The 22983-nt window shown below is 56.5% G+C and overlaps 1 protein-coding gene across 1 annotated transcript; it reads right to left on the reverse strand.

The window, feature by feature from the left end:
• Nucleotides 1-573: 573 nt before the first annotated feature.
• On the reverse strand, nt 574-20679 carry LOC137776244 (serine/arginine repetitive matrix protein 1-like). Its single transcript, XM_068562479.1, has 15 exons — nt 20562-20679; nt 20099-20215; nt 18145-18314; nt 17743-17832; nt 17309-17377; nt 15351-15527; nt 11981-12196; nt 11665-11811; nt 10702-10846; nt 6548-6671; nt 6000-6291; nt 5515-5703; nt 2307-2418; nt 1887-2164; nt 574-783 (listed from the first exon to the last, which is right to left on the reverse strand). Exons 1-15 carry the CDS (start codon nt 20677-20679, stop codon nt 574-576), a joined length of 2454 nt encoding a protein of 817 aa, XP_068418580.1.
• Nucleotides 20680-22983: the final 2304 nt, after the last annotated feature.

Consider the following 22983-nt stretch of genomic DNA (forward strand, 5'->3'; position numbering starts at 1 on the left):
GTCAGAAGACACCGTTCAGAAAGTGAAGAGGTGCCACAGACGCGGCATCTGCAGCCACGTAGCCACGGATACTGGGGACGCGAAGAACTCTTACAAGTCAATGTGGAAAGTCTAACAACTCCATCTTCCAGGGGGCAGAAGATTTGAGCAGGCCGTCCACACAAAGACGTCGGGAGTCCAGCCGGCATCTGGAAAGGGGCTCGGAGCGACCGGACGTCAAAGAGCTGGCGAGCAGGTGGGTGTGGAGCACGTGGGGGCCCACGGGCCCGACGGAGGCGTGAGCGGGCAGCGCCGCGGGGAACCGTCCGGCAGCGTGCACGCAGCTGAGCCCACGGGGCTCTGAGCCCATCTGCTCGGCTCCTGGTGCACACCCCACGGAACGGGTGTGTGTCCACTGGGGGTGTGGGTGGGTGTGTTTGTAGAGTCTTGTCTATAAAAAGAGCCAAACTCTGGACACAACCCAAACGTCCATCGGCAGCAGAACAGATCATCAGTTTGGTGTGTCCACACACAGGACACTACACAGCACTGAACGAAACCGGCCCCTTCACACCGCGGGACGGCTCTGACAGGTCAGATGAGAGCAAACAGACACGGTGACACGCGTGTCAGGAGCCGGCACAGGTGACCTACGGTGACCGAGGTCAGCACAGGGGCTGACTCTGGGTGGGGCTCGGGGCCGCCTTCTGAGGTGCTGAGGACCCTCCGTATCTCAGTCTCGGTGGAGGTTTCAGGGCGGACACTCACGCGAACATTCCCCAAGCCGTGCACCTGGCTGTGCGTCTGTTGTACCAAATGTAAAGGCTCACAGGCCCTGGAATCAGGCCTCCTTGGGTTTGAACTGGGGTCTGACCCTGCTCTGCTCCCGGACCGCCCTGGGCCTCGGTTCTCACCTGGGCAGTGGGGTGGCAGCAATGCCCAGCCCACAGGCTGTCGTGAGGATTAACACGGATCAAGCTTGGAGGCCCAACTGCCCCGTGGAGCTCAGGAAGCACTGCTTCTTCAACTGTTTGGTTATTCATTCTCTCCAGGTGGTCAGACTTGTTTGCCGTGGGCTGGCGCCATCCCCACCCATTTCACATTCTTCCCTATCACATGGCCTCGTGGCCTCATGTTTCACTCATGCGTCCAAAACCAGGTCTCAGGAAGTAGCCCGTCTGCGAGCTTTCTTTTCTGTGCAGGCTTTGGTTGCTGTCATGTACGGTGCGTAAACATTGCTTAAAAACCTGGCACCAGACACAGCTGCGCATCCACATGCTAACAGATGAGGTTGACCAAAGGGTCCCAGTAAATATTAGAAACTGGACACAAAGCTGAGTTACAGGATGAGATTTTAATTTAGAGCTGCTTGATATACTAACAATTTTTTTTCAGCATGGGACTGAGAAGTGTCCTACATCTGGAGAATCAGATTGTATCCATGTCCAGAAAAACCCAAAGGAATGCTTCTTCATAATTAACAAACCAAGATTCAAGCCAACACATTTCCAAGGTCCAAACAAACACCCAAGTTAATCAACCCAAACAGAGTGACACAAATCTAGTAAGCAGGGATCCAGAAACCCTGCGGGAGCCAAGGCTTCTAACCGCGTTTCCTCACATCCCCCAGGTCCGCTTCGCGCCTGTGTAGGGGACACGCCCGGCTCGCATAGCTGTACCAGCCTTGCGTGGTCTTTTTGTGGCATTTGCTGTGAACCTTATGTTGTGTCTTCAGGTGTGTTTTGACCAAACAGCATCAAGAAGTTGGAGAAGAAGCGTTACTCTGTTTCCACCCCAGGATTCCAGGAACAGTCACCCCTGCAGCCCCTTATTGTTTGGGGAACTAGGTAGTTAGTCCTAAATCCTGTAGAGGGTGAATAGTATGAATGTGTTCTGTGTAAACGCACACACGCGGGAGGAATGATATCTGCAGGGTCCTTGTATTTGTAGCTGCGGATGAACAGAAGTGAGCAAGCAGGAGGCCCCTTTGGGCCCCAAACAGTGCCTCGATGACGTGACTTCCGGCTTTTTCGGTTGGGCACCTGGGGAGGCACTGGGACAGACCATCGAGACGAAGGGAACTGGACTCGACCAGGCCGGAGCCAGACCCGCTGAAGACACAGCATCCCCAGCCCTCGCAGGGGTCGCAGGGAAGGGGGCAGCGCCGACCAGCGCAGGGCAGATGCTGAAGGTACAAAGGGCGCCCGTCACGCGCCCGTCTTTTACAGTAGCTTTCGGAAGCCATGGTTCACTTGACCATTGTAAGTTTTATGCTTATTATGGAGGGGAGCACTTAAAGCTGTCGTGGTCACGGCGTGAAAACTCACGGGAGCAGGAGGCCGGGGTCTCGTTTCCTGTCAAGCCGGGTATCTGTCTCCTTCCTGCACTGGAGGCGGGTGAGAACGGGGGCGCTTGGCCCCCGTCTCGGAAGCCGACGTCCTGGAGGTCTCAGCAGACGCCATGGAGGGTGACCTGCCATGACCGACGGCCCGCGTCCAGGAACAAAGGCGCGTGGAGGTTGCACGGGCCCGAGAGCGCCGTCCTCCTGGGCGAGGGCTGAGCAGCGTGGTAGCAGCACCCTGCTGGCATGTGCTCTTGGCCACTGGACGCGAGACGGGAATTAACCGTCCTGCAATTTGTCGTCTGGCAGGGAGCTTCGATACTTCAGAGACGGGATCTTTATTTCAGAAACGCCGTTCGGCCATCGGCCCCATTCTTCAATGCTCTAATTTCTCCCAGAATTATAATTAGGAACCGTTTGAGCGAAAAAGAACATGCAGTCTCGAGTGCCCCAAAATGACTCAGCCAGAGCCCCCTGGGTCCTCTTTCGGGAAGCAGCCCTTCCACTCCCCGGTGAGCTGACCTTGCTGCAGGGCCTTCCTGCTCTTCCCTTCTCTCTTTCACCACTTTTCATCTTCCCTCCTAGCTCTGACTGTCTGAATCCAGACCCACTGCCTCAACCCCTCCTTCCCAGCTGCCTCAGTGAGACCCACAGATGGATTTGAGAAAGGATCGGGCACTCCGTGCTGACCACGCAGGGCTGACCAGCACCGGGGACACTGCCAAGGCACAGGAGGTGTCTTGCTTGCTGTGGCCTTTGCAGAGCGCCACGTAACAGAAATTGCCCACCATGCGAGAATTTGCACCGTGAAAACTGGACAGCTCAAGGCTTTTTTTCTCCAGAGAGCCAATGGCTGAACATTTTCCAGCTCCGCACTGCCTATAATATGAGAGGAAAATAGACAGAAAAGAGTAGGAACACAGAAAATGTAGGGAGCATGGGAAAAAACCCCTAACGTATACTCAGAAAGATAGAAAAAGACATTGCAATCACATAAGAAAGAGAGGCTAGGTTAAAGGAATTATTCAGAGCTTAAGAAAGAGCTCTTGGAAATTAGAAAAAATGAAGCACAAATAAAAATTCAAAGGAGGAGCTGGAGGTAAAACTGAAATATCCTGAAAAGTAGAAGAAAAATACAAAGAGATGAGAAGAAAGAGATTAAATAAATTAAAAGATCTGTCCAAGAGGCCCAACATCTAAGTAAAGGAAGTTCAGAAAACGGAGGGCAGGATACAGTCAAAGACACCATGCAAGATGCTTCCACGGATTGAAGCGTTTCGTTTCCAGACTGAAAGAACCAAGTTCCTGGCCCTGTGAGTAAAGCACGCCTGTTTGGAGACCCACCTTTGGGACATTTTGGAGTTGAGAACTCTGAGATAAAGACCCCAAGAGCTTCCAGAGAGAACACGCAACTTCCAGAGGGTCAGGAACGGGAAAGACCCTGGAATCTTAAATAGCAACACGGAACTCAGGAGACGGTGAGAAATGCTTTACTGTTCTTTTAGGAAGATAATTTCCTACCATTTTAGGAACTGCTTTATCAATCAAGCATGAAAGAAGAGATATTTTCAGACATGTATGGAGGCTCCTAGAGGACGTGCGCCAGCAACCTGAGAGCGTAAATCATGGAAGAGGAAGCCTGGGGCCAGGAACCCAGGCGCCCAGCACAGGTGGGAGGCTGAGGGCTCCAAGGACAACGGGAGAGGATGTCCTGGGGGACAGTTTTCCAGTGGCCAGATTCACGTGTGAGAGCAGAGAGTGCAGGTGCGTGCCCCCAAGGAAAACCTGGAACCAGTACAAAGTCTGGTGCGTCTCGCTGTCCGGGGAGATTAGCGCCAGGGACACAGGCCTGTCTCCTGTGGTTTCACTGTCCTAAGCACGTGGCGCTCCCCTGTGGTCTAACCCCTGCTGCCAGAACCACCGCCCTTCCCGCCCACTCAAGAGCAGACCTGGTGTGAAGGAACCTTGGAGATTTACCCAGGTGCCCCGCGACAGTTTGCTACAAAAGGCGTCTTGAGGAAATTGGAGGAAGTGGGATATTGAGGGTGACTCTTACCTTCGCTGGGTATGAAAGTGGTGTTGGGGTGATGTTAGGAATAAGCCCTCGCCTGTAAGAGGCACAAACTGAAGTATTTATGGATGAAACGACATGATGTCCGAGATTTGTTTCAGACTCCATGTGTATTTATTCGTATTATGTAAACTTGTTCAGTTTAAAAGTGAGTTTTTAAAAAGTCATAGCACGTGTCTTGTGTTGTCTAGAAGAGGAGGGTGGCGATGCCAGGGGGGTGACGGCCGTGTTGCCCGTCCAGGTGTCCCCATGGCATCCGCGTGGACGTAACAAAGCCACCCCCGGGATGGGTCACCTACTCTAAGTGCGAGGTGGCATCCACGTGGACGTAACAAAGCCACCCCCGGGGTGGGTCACCTACTGTAAGTGCGAGGAGGCATCCACGTGGACGTAACAAAGCCACCCCCGGGGTGAGTCTCCTACTCTAAGTGCGAGGAGGCATCCACGTGGACGTAACAAAGCCACCCCCGGGATGGGTCACCTACTCTAAGTGCGAGGTGGCATCCACGTGGACGTAACAAAGCCACCCCCGGGATGGGTCACCTACTGTAAGTGCGAGGAGGCATCCACGTGGACGTAACAAAGCCACCCCCGGGGTGAGTCACCTACTCTAAGTGCGAGGAGGCAGGGGAGGGCGTGTGTGAGGCCTCAGAGGTGAGGGTTCAACGCCCCGAACCTTCACCTTCCACAGTAGGACGTCAGCGGATGACACCTAAGTCTGAAAAGTCTTTAATTGGCAGTGAAACACGTTTTTTAAAAATTGGAGGTAGAAATGAAAAGGAAGTGGAAAGAAATGGAATGGGGGCCTTTGGGGAGCGAGAGGCAGGGTGTGATGCTGTTCTCTTGTTGCCTGGCAAGCATAAGAATACGCCTACATTTAAAGGAATTTGTTAACTTTAGTAAAAGTAGCCAGTGCGGTGATCAACCACAGAGAGGGGCCCGAAGCCAGGGGGCCTCACCGCGCACCAAGGAGAGAAATGAACATCGCGCAGGGGTGAGCGCCCCAGCACCATCGCCCAGGACTCCCTGTGCGGGAGGGCCAGGTGGGAGGCCCCCCCACCCCGCCCTGCAGGGCACGGGCTCCACACGGTGGGCCCTTCCCCTGAGCACACTCCCTGCTGACCTTGAGGCCGGAGCTCCCTGAAGACCGGGCTGGTGCCGGGGGACGGCTGCCCTCGGGAGGGGCCCGGGGGACGGGGGCCCTGCCCTTTAACGCTCTGCCCGGCCGGCCTGCCTCGATAAGGAGCCTCTGCCCTCGGCTCTCCGGGCAGCAGAGTTCTCCAGCCACCCGGGCTGAGCTCCTGCCGTATTCCTGGAGTGGAAAGGAGACTGAAAGTTTTAACCCCTAAATGGTTAGGATTTCAAAAATAGGATCTGGCAAACGATTAAACTAAATTGCAGACCTAATGGCTTTCACTTAAAGTAATGTTAAAGCAAAAGCGATTCTGTGTTTACCTGGGAGGCACGGTGCGTCCGACAGCATAGTTCTGTTCTGATTTCTCACAAGGGAGGGTTCTACCCTACAGACCGCTTGTGCAAAATACTGTGAAGTGAAGTTCTTGATGTCTGTTAGGTCAAGAAGTATTTTTAAATGGCACAATCGGCCACCGTGGGGAGTTCTTCACCCCTCTGTCTGCCTTCGGCCCCCAAAACAGACAGCCCCCGCAGATGCGGGAAGAGCGAGGGGGGGCCAAATGCCACGTGGGCCCTGAAGGACTCCCGGCCCGGACGCGGCCACGGGGCCCAGAGGCCTGGGTGCGAGCACCGGAGGGCGTGACTCAGGCCTCCTGCTCCTGGGCCCGGGTCCACGCACCGGCGGCCAGGCTGGCCCGGCACAGGCCTGTGCCCGGCGGGCGGCGAGGTGGCCGCGGGGACGCTGCTGACCCGCGGAGGGCAGGGCCTTGGGGGACAGGGCCCAGAGGCCGAGAAGGGAACACCTTCTGGAGGAATCCAAAGGGCCACAGGTTAGAGCCGGCCGCGACCGGGCAGCCCTTGGAAGGAGCTGGGAAACCACGTGCAAAGTTGCAAAAACAGTGGAGAACCCGTTTCTTAACAACCTCCCCCTGCATTCTGCAGTTTCTGAGTTCACCCCCAAATTGACCTTCACTCAGAGCTGCCAAACAGCTGTTCAAAAGGCGAGGGTGGGACCCCCGCACAGCGCGGCCCGGCCACCCAAGGCTGCACGGGGGCTGCAGCAGGAGGGCACCGAGGGGTACAGCATGCGGGGCGAGCCCATCCCTTGCGCTCTGAAGTCACTTGTTTTCAGGTGTCCCAAGTTAACTGGGAGAAAGAAAAATGAGAGAGAGAGGGAGAGGGAGAGAGAGAGAGAGAGAAGGGGAGAGAGGGAGGGAGAGGGAGGTGAAAAAACATGGTCATAAATCTGGGATCTGTTTTTATTGTTTTTATTGGTGCTTCTATTTCAGATTTTCAGTTTGGAAAAATACTCTTTTATGCATTCCAGGCACCTCAGTGCTGGCTGAGAGATAATGATAAATGCAAAAAGCTTTAAAAAAAAAAAAAAAAAAAAAAAAGGAAAGTCCTTCTCAGATCCAGGAGAGCAAATCCTAGCAAACTTGCCTCCGGCCTTCCGTCACTTCAAATCTAAATGGTTTGCTTGAGCTTCCCCAGTGTCAGTTCACTCCTGGCCTCTTGCGCGGGTGTGGACGCACTGAGAGCATCCTGGCTCCTGGAGAAGCTAGGTGCCCTGCAGCGGCTCTGTGCTTCCCGACGCCGTCCGGGGGGCAGGTCTGCCAGGAGCCCTTTGGCGGGGCTCTGGGGGAAGCTGCCTTCGCGTGGAACCATTTGGGAAAAAGGGTTCAAATGAACGGGAGTGGAAAAGCGTAAGAATGTGACAAACTGGGGCGCGCCCTTCGCAGATAGGGGCAACACGCAGGGTGCACGTCTGTCGAATGTGGGCACCGGGGCTCTCGAGGGAGAGGGGGCGTGGGAACACAGCACTCCTTGTTCGCAGGTTGGATCTGAGGATCCCGGACCTAAACTGGGAGGCCTTTTACACGCGGCTGTGGTTTCCGTCCTGCCTTGCCATGAAAAGGCTATTTTTGCCGAGCTGTGTAAGTCTGTGTATGCGGTGGGTATGCGTGGCTCACAGATGCCAGGCCTGAATGGGTGGGTTTTAATTCGCTCCAGCTGTGCGGGCCGGGCCTCTCCCCACTGCGGACGGTGAATAAAGGGATGGGGCGGCAGGTGGGGGGGGGGGGTGAGGACATCCCTTTGAAGCAGCTGCAAGCCATTCAGTCACATAAACTGAAACGAGAAGAGGATGAAAAATTCAAGCCTGCGATTCTGCCTTCTTCCACAGCTGTGTTCACACAGCTCGGAGAGACAGCCGCCCAAACAAAGCCGCCCCTGGGCCCCGGCCGCTGCCGGGAGGGAGAAAGGCAGTCACTGTAAGCCCAGGTATTCGGTGAGCTGGAGGCTGGCTGGGGGGACGTGGGCGCCAGCAACACCGCCAGCTGGCGGGCGCTCTCAGCAGCCGCGTCCCCACCACTGCGTCCTGGTGCACCGTCAGGCCTGGAATCCAGCTTCCCTGGAGGCCCCTGTGGCTGGGGAGGGGGTCTGGTCACCGAGGGGCCCAGCCCCCAAGGCCGGGCAGGAGGGGACTCCCCCAGACGGCCTACTGGGCAGCCTGCCCGCCCAAAGGATTGCCAAGGGCAGGTTCTCCCGTGAGCTGAGAGGCGGCCAGACAGAGAGCGGGAGAGGGCGGGGCCCAGAACGTCCAGGGAAAGTGACAACCGAGGACTCCCAGACCAGCCTGCAGCGGAGGGGCGAGCACCGGTGCCCCGGGCCTGGACAAGCCCCTGCCTGCCCCTCCCCTTTCCACATCCCAAGTCTGGTCAACTCCAGTGTCCCTACAGGACCGCGGGGAGGCCTGGCGCTGAGCGCATTGGTCCACACTCCTGGCCACACGCTCCCCTTCTGTCCACGGAATGCTGGCCTGCGGGCTCACTCCAGGGGCGGCGAGGCCCAGTCATGCAGGGTGGGGCTCTGAAGGATGTTGAGGAGTTTTCAGCAGGCGAAGCATTCCCCAGCATGACATGTGAAAGTACCAAGTGATTAAGCATCGGGCTTCTTCTAGAAATAAGGAGACCCTCCGTGGCTGAAGAGCACAGTGTCTGAAGCGGGGCGAGAATGAAGCAGGAACTCAGCCTGGGACCCCGGCCTCTCCCCTGGGTGCCCTCGTCTGTGCGTGCACAGCTGGGCCACATGTGAGCCTGGTCTCTGGAGACTTCAAGAACGGCCTCGGGGCAGCAGCGTGGGGCAGTCTTCCTGGGTCTGACGGGGCTGCTGGCGTCTGGTTGTGGGGTGGTGGGGTGGGCACAGCTCTGGCTGAGGGTCCCGGCTGCGCGTTGCCCAGGTGGGCAGCCCTGGGGCATCCCTGGTGATTCTGTTTTCAATCTCTTTCTGCCTAAAGTCATTAAAGTGATTTTGCTTCCGACTTAGCCATGGGCCACCAGCCTCGCTGGGGGAGGGACCAGGCCGGACGCTGGGGCTGCGGTAGGTACCGAGGCTGCTGCTGGCACAGTAGGCGCTCGATACACACTTGCTGGGAGAAAAAAGATGGACGGTCTCCGCATTGCTGCAGCAGGAGTGTGGCCTAGATAGAGCAGGGGGCCCGGGATGCTGAGACCAGGGAGAAAACCTGGAAACTGGCAGAAAGAGGGGCCGGGGGATGGAGAGGCGCTGGCGGGCTGGGACACAAAGTGGGGGTCAGGGGTGCTCCAGTGGGGCAGCCGCCCAACAGCAGCGGAGTGCACAGGACGGACCCCGCACCTGTGGACGTGCTTTCAGGTGGGGCGTTCCTGGGAGGGAGACCCAGGAGGGGCGTCTGGAAGGGTCAGCGTCTTCCTGGATGTGCCCGGTTCTGAATTCCTGGCTGCGACAGCCTTCAGGAGCCCCTCTGGTTCCTGCCACCTTCGCTCAAGTGTGCGGGGAGCAGGAGAGAGTCGGAGCTGGGGTACCTCGAGGGCTGATGGGGGAGACTCTGTCCCTCCCCCAGAGCTTGCTTCCTGAAGTTTGCACTTAAGCCCCCAGGAAGGCAGCCAATTAGAGATCTATTTGGGTAAATAGTATTCTATTCTAAAAATGCAGATGTGTGTGGACTATTAAAAGGCCAGCAACCTAAGTGTCCATCAACAGATGAATGGATAAAGAAGATGTGGCACATATATACAATGGAATATTACTCAGCCATAAAAAGAAACGAAATGGAGTTATTTGTCGTGAGGTGGATCGACCTAGAGTCTGTCATACAGAGTGAAGTAAGTCAGAAAGGGAAAAAGAAATACCGTATGCTAACACATATATATGGAATCTAAGAAAAAAAAAAAAGGTCATGAGGAACCTAGTGGCAAGATGGGAATAAAGACACAGATCTACTAGAGAATGGACTTGAGGATATGGGGTGGGGAGGGTAAGCTGGGACAAAGTGAGAGACTGGCATGGACATATATACACTACCAAAAGTAAAATAGATGGCTAGTGGGAAGCAGCTGCATAGCACAGGGAGATCAGCTCGGTGCTCTGTGACCACCTAGAGGGGTGGGATAGGGCGGGTGGGAGGGAGGGAGAAGCAAGAGGGAAGAGATATGGGAACATATGTATATGTATAACTGATTCACTTTGCTATAAAGCAGAAACTAACACACCATTGTAAAGCAATTATACTCCAATAAACATGTTAAAAAAAAAAGGCCATCAGTCATTCACACTTTAGTGTGAATAAGGCCAGGGAGCTACCGTGCTCTCTGAGCTCTGGGAGGGGCTCGGCTGAAGGGGTCAGACCCGGGTCAGACAGGGCCCCACGGGGCTGAGGGCCTGGGGCCTCCAACCTCAGGGGACACCCAGGCTGCCTTGGGAGCAGCCCGAGCTCTGGGCAGCAAGTGAGATTTGGAACCAAGAAGCTTCAGCTGGAGAACTTCCTGTTCGTGTTTAGAAAGGATCCCTCACAATCCCAGCACCTCCATAGAAACAGCATCCGCAAGACATGGGCGCACAGGACCTGCAAGCGGCCTCCAGGGACGGCCTGAGAATGAGTTCGCGGACTTTCTCGCCAAAGTGCAGCACACGCTCACACACGCACGCGCACCTGTGCCCCGGCCCCTGAGCCACACTGCTGGTCCCGGGACCCCTCTTTCCCACCTTCGTAGGGGTCGAGTCCCAGGAGTGGAGGTAGCGCTGACCTGTTTTCACTTTGATTCAACCTGGCGCCAGGACTGTTTTAGCCTCTGTCCTTTTCCTCAGCAAATGTTCTTTATTAAGAGAAGAGTAACTGAGAGCACTAAGCAGAGACCGAGGAAGTGGTCCGTTTGGCGGTTGAGGCGGCAGCGCCCGGAGCCCCGGCCACCAGCCTCCCGCCGCCGCCTCCTGGGATCGAGGGCCTGAGCAGCCATACCCGCTGCTGTTCGGGGCAGATCCTCCACCACCGCGCAAGGAGCCTGGAGCAACAGAGTCCGGAGGAAAAAAGCAAATACACACCTTCCCTTCAAAGCACCTTGGACGAGGCGCGTGTCTCCGAGCCTTTCTTCCCGCAGCCGAGGGGCCGTGAGTCCACAGGGCTCACGTGAGCCACGTTTCCCTGTCTGACCCCCGCGTGCGCGTCCATGACAAACCTTCACAGTGGGGTGGCTGCAGACAGCAGAAACGTATTCCTCCAGGCCCGGAGGCCGTCAGTCCTGCCAGAGGCTCTGCGGAGGGTCCTTCCTGCCTCCCGGCTTATGGGGCCCCTGCCGCCCCTCAGCTCACGGCCGCGTCCCCCTCTGCCTCGGTGGTCTCGGGACATCTTCCCTGGGCCTCGAGGATGGTCACCTCTGCAAGCACCCTATTTCCAAGCAGGGCCCCGTTCGCAGGTCCCGGGGTTAGGGGTTTGACGTGTCTTTCTGGGGACACGATCCGACCCGTGACTCCCGTTCTCCCTGTCTGCCATGTTTTCCTGCTAAATCAGCCACAGGAAAATCACATTCCCCACTTGGAGTGTGGGGTCTGAGGCTCGGCCCTCCGAGGCCTGGTCTACACCGCGGCCCAGTGGCCCTCACCCCGGGAGCTGCTACAGCCCCTCGCCCCCTGCAGCCAGGCCCCGGCTTGCAGGCACCCGGGCTCTCGGGGAGTCTGCCAACCCCCTCCTGCTGATGGTGCCACCCCAACACCCCACACCCGCAGGGAGGCGCCGTGGGTGCCCCTACACTTAGAGATGAGGACCCTGGGGCCCGCTGCTGGGGCGGGGGCGTGAACCCGGCCGCAGGGCTCGGGAGCCCACCTTGCTCTCCACACTCACGTCCAGGTCTCGTCCTGGGAGCTGGGGGCACAGGAAGGCCTGCCGGAGTTCCCGCAGACGTCGCCTACCTTCCCGGGCCTCCCTGCGGCCTGCGGGGGCCACCCTGTGGCCGGGGTCCGCCTCCTGCCGCTAGGACAGTGGGACTCTGGGGTCACCGTCACCACAAAGGGCTGTTCACAGTCCGGGGGCCCGTCCAGCCCGGGTCTCGGAGCAGAGGCACCTGGTGAGGAAGTGCCCACTTTGTACACAAACCAAATGGACAGAACCGCAGGCCTGTGTGTTCCGGCTCCCCGCTCACCCCTGGGATGGGATGAGCTGGCCGCGCCTGCGAGGGTGGGAGCGGCCGGCGGCGTCTCCTGGGCTCGGGGAGAATCAGGCTCCGCAGGAAGCAGGGCCCGCTCTCCTCTCCCGGCTCAGCTCCCTCTCCGCATGTAATGACTTTTCCAGGGAGCCCGAGTCTGTCATCTTCCGTGGATTCACTGCTCCTGGGCGCTGCCCGGCCTGGGCCCTTCAGCTGGGGTCACACGAGTCCTGGGCATGGGGGTCACAGCCCTGCATCCTTGGGCAGCTGAGCAGATTGTGGCCCCAGGGCCCTCGATGCGGCTGCTCCCTTCGGGGGTGATCTGGGGCGGGTCCCCTCTGTGGGCACCCGTTGCCACTAGAAGCCGCCCCTGTGCCAGCCCCGGCTGCCCCTCAGCAGGAGGACACACCCCAGAGGCAGAGAAGGGCCTCAGGAAGGGGTCCCAGGATGTGACCCTCAGCTCAGGGCCCAGAGGAGGAGCCTGGGGTGCGTCCAGACGCACAGACAGACCCGCCGGGCAGACACGGGGCTCCCGGGAGGAGGGAGACAAGGTGCAGAGGCCCTAGCCCAGGGCCGCCGGCGGGAGGCGTGGACGGCTGCAGAAGATGCAGGTGGGGAGGGCCGGGCGTCCTCCACATCTGAGGATGCCCTGTGCTGGAAGCCATCCCACCTTCCCCAGGGCGGCCCCCGCGCTCCTGGCCTCGGCCTCTGGGCCCTCGTGCTTCCTGCTTCCCTAGCCCTGGCTCCGGCCCCCCACTCGCCTGGCCCTGCTGCTCAGAGCAGGGACCAGCTCACAAAAGATAAGCCCTTTGCAGTTCAAGAGCCTTCCTCAAAATTTCCAAAGGAGTTCTGTATTTTGGATAATGTCAGTTTCTTTCAAATAACTCATATCATCAAAAACACACAATGATGTTACTGGAAAAGGCAGGCAGAATTATGAAATTTTTGCACCTGCAAAAACTTGCAAAGCATGACATTTATGTCTTCCCAATACAGTAAATAAGTCAACAAGACAGCCAAATGAGTAACTGCTATGTTTGCACAGGTTATTTCCCAACCCCCCATCTAAAAAAAATTGTTTTAAAATACACATTACATAAAACTCACCACCGCAACCATTTTCGGAGCACAGTTTAGTGGTATTAAGCACATTCACGTTGCTGTGCAGCCGTCACCACCATGCGTCCCCATAACTCTTTTCATCTCATAAAACTGAAGCTCTGCACCCGCTAAACACTCACTCCCCGTCCCTTCCCCCAGCCCTGGTGCCACCGTTCTACTTTCTATGAATTGGACGACAGGTGGAATCTCGTACAGGTGGAATCATCAGGGTGCGTTTCTGTGTCTGGCTTATTTCACCTGGGTTCACCCATGTTGTAGGCTGAGTCAGAATTTCCTCCTCCGTTTAGGTTGAATAATAGTCCATTGTGTCTATCATCACATTTTGTTTACCCACTCATCTGTCCATGGACACTTGGGTTGCTTCCACGTTTTAGCTATTGTGAATAATGCTGCTGTGAACGTGGGTGTGCAATATCTGTTCAAGACCCTGCTTTCGATTCTTTTGAGTATAAACCCAGATGTGAAATTGCCGGGTCATGTGGTAATTCTCTGTTTAATTTTTTGAGGAACTGCCGTACTGTTTGCACAGCAGCTGCACCATTTTACATTCCCACCAACAGCATACAAGGGTTCCAGTTTCTCCATATCCCTGCCAGCACCTGTTTTCTCGTTTGGGGATAATAGCCATTCTGATGGGTATGAAGTGGTGTCTCATTGTGGTTTTGATTTGAACTTCCCTGATTAGTGATGCTGAGTGTCTTTTCATGTGCTTATTGGCCATTTGTATGTCTTCTTTGGAGAAATGTCTGTTCAAGTCCTTTGCCCATTTTTGAATCCAGTTGTTTGTTTTCTGTTGGTGAGCTTTAGTTCTCTATATATTCTGGATACTAACTCTTTATCAGATGTATGATTTGTAAATATTTTCTTCCATTCAGTGGATTGTATTTTTACTCTGTTGATATTGTCTTTTGATGCACAAAACTTTTAAATTTTCATGAAGTTCAATTTGCCAATTTTTGTCTTTTGTTACCTGTGCCTTTGGGGTCACATCCAAGAAATCACTGCCAGACCCAATGTCATGAAGCTTTTGTCCTATGTTTTTGTCCAAGAGTTTTGTAATTTTAGGTCTTACATTTAGGTCTTTGATCCATTTTGTGTTAATTTTTGTATATGGTGTGAGGTAGGGGTTCAACTTCATTCTTTTGCATGTGGATATCCAGTTTTGCCAGCACCATTTGTTGAAAAGACTGTCCTTCCCCACGGAATAGTCTCAGTATCCTTGTCAAAAACCATTTGACCTCACACGTCAGGGTTTATTTCTGGGCTCTCGATTCTGTTCCTTTGGTCCACATGTCTGTCTTTGTGCCAAGACCACCCTGTTTTGACGACTGTAGTTTTGGGATACATTTTGGAATCAGGACGTTACACAAGTCATTTTTAAAGCTATGGTGGAACTGTTGTCATGGGAACTGAGGTGTGACCTTGACGTGACAGTTAAGTCCATCTCCTGAGGGAGCAGAGCTGGGGAACATGCTTAGCGCAGTGCCCAGGGATCAGGCAGCCGTGAAAGGTGTGTTGAGAAGCTGAATTAAGGGCAAGTGTGGCAAGGGGGTTGCAGTGGTCCTGAGGGCCTCTGGTATGCTGGTGACAGGAGCTTCCCGGCAGCTCTGACCGCAGCCCCTCGGCCAGGTTCCGAGGGCCAGCACTGCTCCTGTGACACTGACAATGGTTCTGTGTGCGGCTCTGATTCTTCCCGTGCTGAAGGTGAGGAAACCGGCAGGTGGGCACCGAGAGCGGGTTTGGCCCTAGTCGAGGTTTTGTGACGCCTCCGGGGAGGTGGACTTGCTTGTGCCCAGGCGTGCCACCGACTGCGGGCTGACCATCTCTCACACACACACACACACATACACACACACACACGCACACACACGCACACACACATACACACACATACACATACACACACACACACATACACACACGCGCACACACATGCACACATACGCACACACATACGCATACACACACACATACACACACACATACACACACGCACACACACACACACACACACACACACACACAAGCTTCCCACTGTCTCCTCTGCTCAGAGCAGGAGCTCTCAGAGCTGGGCCTGGTCCCTCGCTGAATGAGATCCGGGAGATGCTGGCCAGGGCCCTGCCCACGGCCTCTGTCCTGTCCCTCCTTTGAGTTGGAGCGGGTTTCCCGACCTCAGCACTCGGGATGTCTGCTATGTAATTCCAGGTGGGGGGAGCCCTGCACACGGTTGGATGCTTGGTCTCACCTGGCCTCCCCCCCGCTGGATGCCAGCGCCCGCTCCCGTCCTGACCACCATGAGTGTCTCTGGACGGTGCCCAGGGTCCCTGGGCCCACAGCCTCGGGAGGGGGGCCCTGAGCAGCCCCCTGTCACCTGAGAGCCCTTCTGGGGAGTCCAGTGGGGCTCGTAGTCCTCTGACCGCCCCTACAGGATGGCCCACCACCAGGCCCATCACTCCCCATCACACCCTCCTGCTCTGGGGTGTGTTACCCCTTCCACGGGGCCTCCAGAGCCTGGTCCCAACAACCTACAAGAAATTCAGGGGCGTTTCCGCTTTCCCATCATCAGGGGCAGGCTTCCTAAAGAGCTCCCAGCACTGTGCCCACGAAGGTCATCCAGAGACTCCACGAAATTCCCTTCCTATGTCTGTAGAAAATCAATGTGAAGATCATGCGTGTTCAGGACACGCTTCGGCCACAGTACACCTGCAGCTAAGATCATACTCGCCCTCGAGCTCCAGGCACGGGGCAGGAAGTTTCGGGAATACTTTCCCTCGCCTTTTGGTACAGGTGACACCATCTGGGGCAAAGTGTGTCTTTCCCTTTTTGGACCATTCATAGTACCTGGCCAGTCGGTGCCACCATGAGGACACAGCTGCACTAAGCATGCTTCACGGCCCCGACACTGTTCTGGAGAAGCAGCGTCTTTTCCAGCAGAACAAGTCCAATCTTTCTCCGGTTTCCATTTTTCAAGCCAGAGGCACGTCCCAGTGGAAACCCCCCTGGTTGGAGGGTCTGCAGGGCACGTGGCACCGTGCTTTCACCTGCTCAGCCCCGGTGGTCTGTGGGCGCGGCCAGGCCGTGTGTCCACGGGAGGCTCGCGGCTGCTTTCCTGAACTTCCGTCCCGTGCTGTCCGCATCCCCCGCCCCAGGGGATTCCGGGGTGAGTTCCCGCCGCCCCCGCCCCGAGGACCCCTGACACTCAAAGCCTCGTGCTCAGGAAGAATCAACCAGGCTCCAGTTCTGCTGTCAGGCGTTTGCATGTGGAGTGGATTCTCCTTTTGCCTCTGAGCCACGGACGCGGCTGCTTTCAGAGGCTCAGGCGCAGCTGCCAGCAGGACCTGGGAGGGAAAGAATGTTCTGGGCTGGCTGTGCTGAGGCCCTGGACGCTTCACTCTGGCAGAGCCGGTGCCCCCAGACCCCCCACCATCAGGACAGGCCTGGCGGTCACCGTCTTTCACTCTGTCTTCCTGGGCTGTCCGCCTTCCTCTTCATGTCTTAGGTAAATTCTGGGGTCCTTCTGGCTGGAAGTGAGCTCTGTTTTTCGGCCGCCCTGTGGCTTTTGGATGCAGCAGACTTAAAATTAGTTCATGACGATCCAGACATACATGGCAGCTCGGAAACCACACAGCAGCCCCGCCGGTGGAGGCGCCCCCGTCGTCCGGGCGGCCAGACTGAAATTTACGAAGTGACCTGGGCCTCCTCGGGCCTGGTGACAGGGTGTCCGCTGAACCACCGCTTAGTCACCCATTTGCTTGGCAAGATGGGTGGATGAGGAAACACACGAAAGGTCAGACAGTAGGAGTTTGTCTAGACGCTCTATGTTGGATTCTCCACGCGGCGTGTCCTGTAGCAACCTTTGCAAACACCAGTCTTTCAGCGACATCATAAAAGCTTTGTTCTCCTGCGATGGCGGGCCGCTCTGTCTGCATGTCAACCTACCCACCCCGCAGGGCCACCGAGGCCTCAACTTAGAAGCTGGAGGGAGACCCTCGGGAGGTTCCTCTCCTCCCCAGGGCCTCTCCCGGCAACGCCCAGCTCCCGGGAAGGACGCACCCCTTGGGAGGAGGCCAGGCCTTCCAGAGAACGTCCAAGGCTCAGAGGCAAACACGCCAAGAAGTAGAAGTGGCTTGTTTTGCCTCTGAGCCTGATGGGGAGGCTGCTTATGGCCCATCTCTTCGTCATCTCTCTGAGGCTCGAGCAGACCTTCTGAGGGCTGAGGACCCGCAACCACACGTGGGACGCAGCCTCTAACTCCCCGAGGACTGTCGTGAGCTGAGGAGGTGGAGGAGGGTGGAGAGAACGCGGGGGAGAAAGGAGGCGGGGGCGAGGTCCCGCCCAGCCTGTCCGTCCCCAGTGCCAGCTCCAGGGAGGCCTGACAACACCCCCCAGTGGCGCTCTGCTCCACAAGGCCCAGGCACCGTCTGCGGGGGGCATCCAGAGGGCCAAGGTCAGAGTGCTTCCCGGCGGACACGGCAGGGTCACCCAGCCCAAGGGTCGCGGTGCCCAGGGGCAGAGACGCTGCTCGGGAGGCCCAGGCCAGGTGACGAAAGATGAAAGCAATCTGCCCTGAGAAGGGGTCCCGCAGGCTGACTGCGCCTCTGACCCTCCCGCTGCCACTGCTTGTATCGCCTCCTCACTCCCTTCTCTCCTCTGCCTTTCGACGCCTTCCTGAGCGTGGCAGGGAGGCCTGGCCGGCGCCGCACCTGCCCGCTGAGAGCCGGGAGCAGCTTTGCGGGGACCGGACCACGGTCAAGGCGTGAGGAAGCCGGGCGCCAGCACCTGGGCCCTGCACGCGGGACGCGCACCGGCCTCGGAGCGAGAATGGCCGTGGGCTGGGGCGTCCTTCCCGGGCTGCTTGCCGCGGGGGCTGGTGCGAGCCGGTTACTTTTACTCCTCGTCGCTGTGAGCTTTCTGAACGTCTGGAGGCCCCTGGGCCCCATCCCAGGAGGCCCCCCGTGTGGCCGGGCCGCGCTCTTTGTTCAAGGCAGCTCGCCAGACATCTCCAGGCTGGGACTGGGGCCATCTTGAGTCCTTCTCACTTCGGAAACCTGTAGGGCAGGCGACCCTCGGAGCAGGGGCCCCTTCCACCTGGCCGCTGCCCTGCGTGCACGGACACATGCGGCCAGCACGGCCTCGTCCCCGCCTTTGGCTCCAGGGTCGCCGGGCTGCAGGGCCTGGAATTCCGTTTCCGAACAACCGCACGTATCACCTGAGGCTCACCAAGCAGGTCGCCCCAAGCTCACCCTGAGTACCTGACAGGGGTCTGTCCACGTCAGAGGGAGCAAACCCACGACACGCCTGTGATCTGGACCCCGCAGAAGGGGCCGTGAGGCCTAGTTTGAATCGAAGTGTATTTGGGAGGTGACCCCACAAAGCTCTGGAGGGGTGAGGAAGTGAGCGGAGAGGGCCAGTTCCTCGGGCTGGTGACCACCATGCGGAACAGGGCTTGACCCGAACAGCAGCTCGGGGAGACGAGGCAGAGCACTGTGGACTCAGAGCCCCCAGGGGGCGGGGCTGGTGCACCGGTCATGTCAGAGCCCCCCCCGTGTCCGCTGTTCTGCCCAAAGAGATTTTGCTCACTTGAGCGTTTTGTAAAGACCATGCAAACTCTGTTGACAGCCACAGAACCCATGTCATTGAATTAGATATAAATTGGTAATTGTTGAAAAAATGTTAGGTACTGACTTTCAGCTTAAAATAGTGAATAAAATGTCTCAGTTGTTTGTCTTCGCTGAAATCACTTGGAAACAAGGAGAACAAGAACAAAATACAAACACTGTTTTTGACCAAACTGCAGACACTGGGAATCTTAAACCTTCAACATGGGGAGGCATCACCAATTCAGAGGAGATTGTTCCAGGATTGCAAACAGGCTATGAGTGGAACCTGCTACAGGAGGTCTCAGGCAGAGGAAGCAGGACACGGAATTCTGCACATTAGGTAGATACCCTGACATCAGAGCCCATGATCCTGGGATGGAAAATGGGATCAGGGCCACGGGCTGGCTATGGGACCATCCCTGACCTTATTGGTGCCAGGGGATGGGGCGTGTGGGCTAACAAGGAAAGCCCCACAGTGGCCTGTCGTTGAGGTGAGCTGGGCGGAGCTCCCACTATGATTTCCCCGCAGGGCTGACCTCTGTTACCTGAAGAAGTCCAGGTAAACCCAAGCAAGTGGTCCCACCAGGTGCACAGACTTGTGTGTGAGGCTCTGCTGAGAAGCAGGAAACGTCCTTCAGTCCTGGAACGTTGCTTTGACCATCTCCTGCCTGGACCTCTTGCAAATGGAAGGTCTGTAGAGAACTCACCATGTTCAGGGAGGATTAATAATCCAAAAGGATCTATGCAAAAATACTGAAGGTAACAAGGAAAAGGGGATTAAAAAACAAACGGCAGACAAAGAATACACACCATCAAAGAATACCCCAGGACAGATGAAATTATGTTGACACAGTGTCATAAATGCAAAGAAATGAAGGAAACGCTCACCTCCTAAACAAGAGCTCAAGCAGAGATACAGGAGCTCATGAAGAACTGTTGAGATCATTGAAGGAAAGGAAAAAAATAAGTAGCAGAATTTAGGACAGACATGGAAAAGAAAAATAAAACCGTCACAGGGTGAGAACTCAGAGAAGCTGAAAATAGGAAACTAGACTAATGAAAACATGGAAAAGTGAGCAAAACAAAATTGTTATGAACAGAGGAGATGAAAGATCAGAGAGAAAATAATTAAAATAGAAGACAGACCCCAAAGAAGAGAAGTAAAAGGAACCCATCTTGTCTGCAATGTCCCAGTTCCTCCAAGGCTTCCTCCAAGGCTCCCCATAACCCCTGCCCCATCCACTGCTGCAACCCTCTCTGTGCAGCGCGCCTGGGATGAGGAGCCCCCCGTGGACCCCCTCCTTCCAAGCTGGCCCAGGCGGCGGGTGTGGCCAGGGGTCAGGCAGCAGCAGCCAGGGCTCGCCCCCACTCCTTGTGCCCTGGGCTCTCCCACTCTGCGTCCCATGGGCCCTGCCCCGTCCCTCCGGCTCCTGGGTGCCAGCTCGGCCCTTCTCAGCTCCCGAGGTGCTCATACCTGGGGAGCAGCCAGCCTGGCACCGGATGGTCCTGCCTGCAACACGGAGGGGGCCGGAAGGACCTGCCCGATTCTCCTGTTTTCTCCTGGGTTTTCTCATCATGGGAGTTCTTGAAGAGACCCCAGGGAAGAAATTCCTCCCAAGGTTAAATAGTTGAGCTAGTTTTGAATACCGGGGTGTAGCTTACGACACTCTAAGGATGTTGGGGGTTTTCCCTGCTGCCCAGGAAGCAGAACACACAGCTGGCCAGCGTGGCGGGACCTCAGAACATGACCCCATGGGGAACCTGGGTCTCTGCAGATGTGATTTAGGTAAGGAGCTCGACATGAGGTGGTCCTGGGTCATCTGGCAGGCCCCAACAGCCAGGGTGCATGTCCTTACGGGAGACAAAGAACGGGACTCTGAGAGAGGAGTCTGCCTGAGGATGGACGGAGGAGAGAGGCCCAGCGGGTCCTGCCTTCAGGGCCGCCAGGAGGCGCTGACCCTGCCCGCCCTCCATCTCGGACTCCTGGCCTGTAGGACTGGGAGGGAAGAAATTCCTTGAGCCGCCCCGTCTGTGGGGCTTGGTGACAGCAGCCCCAGGAAACGGAACCACCCTGCACGGGGTGAGCTCTGGTGCCACGTCAGCCCCACCTTTGCCCCGGCCTCACCCCCTCACCCCCGTCTCTTTACGAGGGCTGCTGCGCACGTGGCCTGCTGTAGCTTCGCCGTGAGCGTGCACTCAGGGCTCCTCTGGATTCGGGCGTGGTGTCTGAGCGTCTACCGTCCATCGCCGTCATCTGGGTGCTGCCGGTGTGTCACTGGCATCAAGCCTGCACCACCTGCCCGACGGGCCCCTCACCTCCGTTGAGCACCTTCCACCTCCTCGCCATCCGAGGTGACTCATAGCCTCCTGTGGGGGTGGAAAGGACACGCATCTCGGGCTCCTCCCACTCTGTCTTCCTTCCTGAGGCTCCAAGAGTCCTCTGGTCGTGTCCTTTCTGTTTGAAAACCTCCCTTTGCCCATTGTTGGAGGGCAGGTCTGCTAGTGGCAAATTCACTCCCTGATTCACGTATTTATTTCTGCCTGAGAACTTTGTCTTTGTCTCCCCTTCACCCCTGAAGAGTAATTCGGGGTTGGCAGTGCTACTCTTTCAGCCCTTGAAAATGTGCCCCTTCCTTCTGGCCTCCGTGGTCTCAGACGAACCGGCTGCTGCTGGAACCGGTGTTTTTTTTCTGTCAGTAATGTGTTTCCTTCTGGATATTGCAAAGATTTTGATTTGTCTTTAGCTTCTAGAAGTTTAATCATGATGTGTCGTGGCATGGGTTTGGGGGTGTTTTCCTATTGAGAATTTGTTCAGATTCTTGAATCTGTAGGTTTACGTCTTTTACCAAATTTGGGGAGCTCTCAGCCGTTGTTTACCCTAATTCTCTTTCAGCCTCACTCCCCTCCCATCTCCTCTGGGACTCTGGTGCCACAAAGCCACATCTTCTTAATTGTCCCACAGGCCCCTGAAGCCCCGTTCATGTCTTTTGCACTGTTCCTCTCTGCTGTTCAGACTGGGTGAATTCCCACGTGTGCTCAAGTTCACCGATTCTACGCACTGCCTCCCCGACTCCACCAAGGAGCTGGGGTTCATTCTGTTCGGGAGTATTTTGTTCTGGAATTTCCATTCGATTCATTATAATCACTTCTGGATTTTTGCTAAGATCTTCTATTTGGTTCAAGAGAATTTGTAATTGCTTGTTGAATCATTCTAGGGCGGCTGCTTTAAAACCTTTGTCCAATGGTCCCAGCACCTGATTCATCCAGTGTTGGTGACACCTGATGCTCTCACCTAAGTTGTGATTTTCCTGACTCTAAGTCTTATCCTTGGGACTTCCCTGGTGGTCCAGTTGCTAGGGCTCCATGCTCCCAGTGCAGGGGGCCCGGGTTTGATCCTTGATCAGGGAACTAGATCCCACAGGCCGCAACTAAAGTATCCCACATGCCACAACTAGAGATCCCGCATGCCACAATGAAGATCCTGCATGCCACAACTAAGGCCCGGTGCAGCCAAGTAAAAAAATTTTTTTTAAATGCTTTTTAAGTCTTATCCTGACATTTGTCCATTGTGGCAGGAAACCATGGGTCCTGGTTGAACCTTCCATTTTTGCCTGCAGCCACCTGTCTAGGCTTGGTCCTGGCTGTCCTGCGAGCTGCAGTTGGCCCCATGGGCAGTCACGTCTCCGAGCCTGTGCAGCCCTGCTGAGTCAGCTTGGTTTGTCTGGTTCCCAGGAGCTTGCACTGGCCCTGCTCGTGCTCCTTAGTTGTGGGGTGGGGGGGGGGGGGGCGGTGAGGGCAGAAGGAGCTTCCCCAGGGCCCCCTGGGTGCAGGGGTGCTCTCTGGCCTGTAGGGAGAAAGGGGTTTCCAGGGCAGACACATGCCCCTTCAGTAGGTCCCTCCCCTGGCCCAGCTCCTGGTCCCTTGGTAGGAGAGTCGCTCAGAGGGAGGAAGGAGCCGCTGCTGGGCCTGGTCCCCCTCCTCACTGTCCTGGGGGAGACAAGGCTGGGCTGGGCCTGGTCCCCCTCCTCACTGTCTTGGGGGAGACAAGGCTGGGCTGGGCCTGGTCCCCCGCCTCTGCTCTCTCAGGAGGACGCGTGCTCCACGCTATCTGCACCTTGGGCCTGGGCCGCCTCCCTCTGTGGTGAGATGACCGCTGGCATTTTGTTCCCTAATTCTGGCCCAAACCTCTGCCTTCCTCTAGGCGCCCCCTGCCCGGGGCTCCTCTGGCTGCATCCGGCTGCTTCCAGGGTTTGCAGCCTGGCTTAAGGAGGAGCAGGA

This window comes from Eschrichtius robustus, chromosome 14 (assembly GCF_028021215.1).
Source record: "Eschrichtius robustus isolate mEscRob2 chromosome 14, mEscRob2.pri, whole genome shotgun sequence".
Lineage (NCBI taxonomy): Eukaryota > Metazoa > Chordata > Mammalia > Artiodactyla > Eschrichtiidae > Eschrichtius > Eschrichtius robustus.

Excerpts from the sequence above, each read along its gene's own strand:
- LOC137776244 (XM_068562479.1), bottom strand. The coding sequence starts at position 20,679 with ATGGAGGGCGGGCAGGGTCAGCGCCTCCTGGCGGCCCTGAAGGCAGGA. Across the intron at positions 6,292-6,547 it reads TTGGGTGGCCGGGCCGCGCT|GCCCTGCCCTCCGCGGGTCA; the intron begins GTGCGGGGGTCC and ends CTGTCCCCCAAG. Across the intron at positions 784-1,886 it reads ATATCATTCCTCCCGCGTGT|ACGCACAGCCAGGTGCACGG; the intron begins GTGCGTTTACAC and ends TTGGTACAACAG.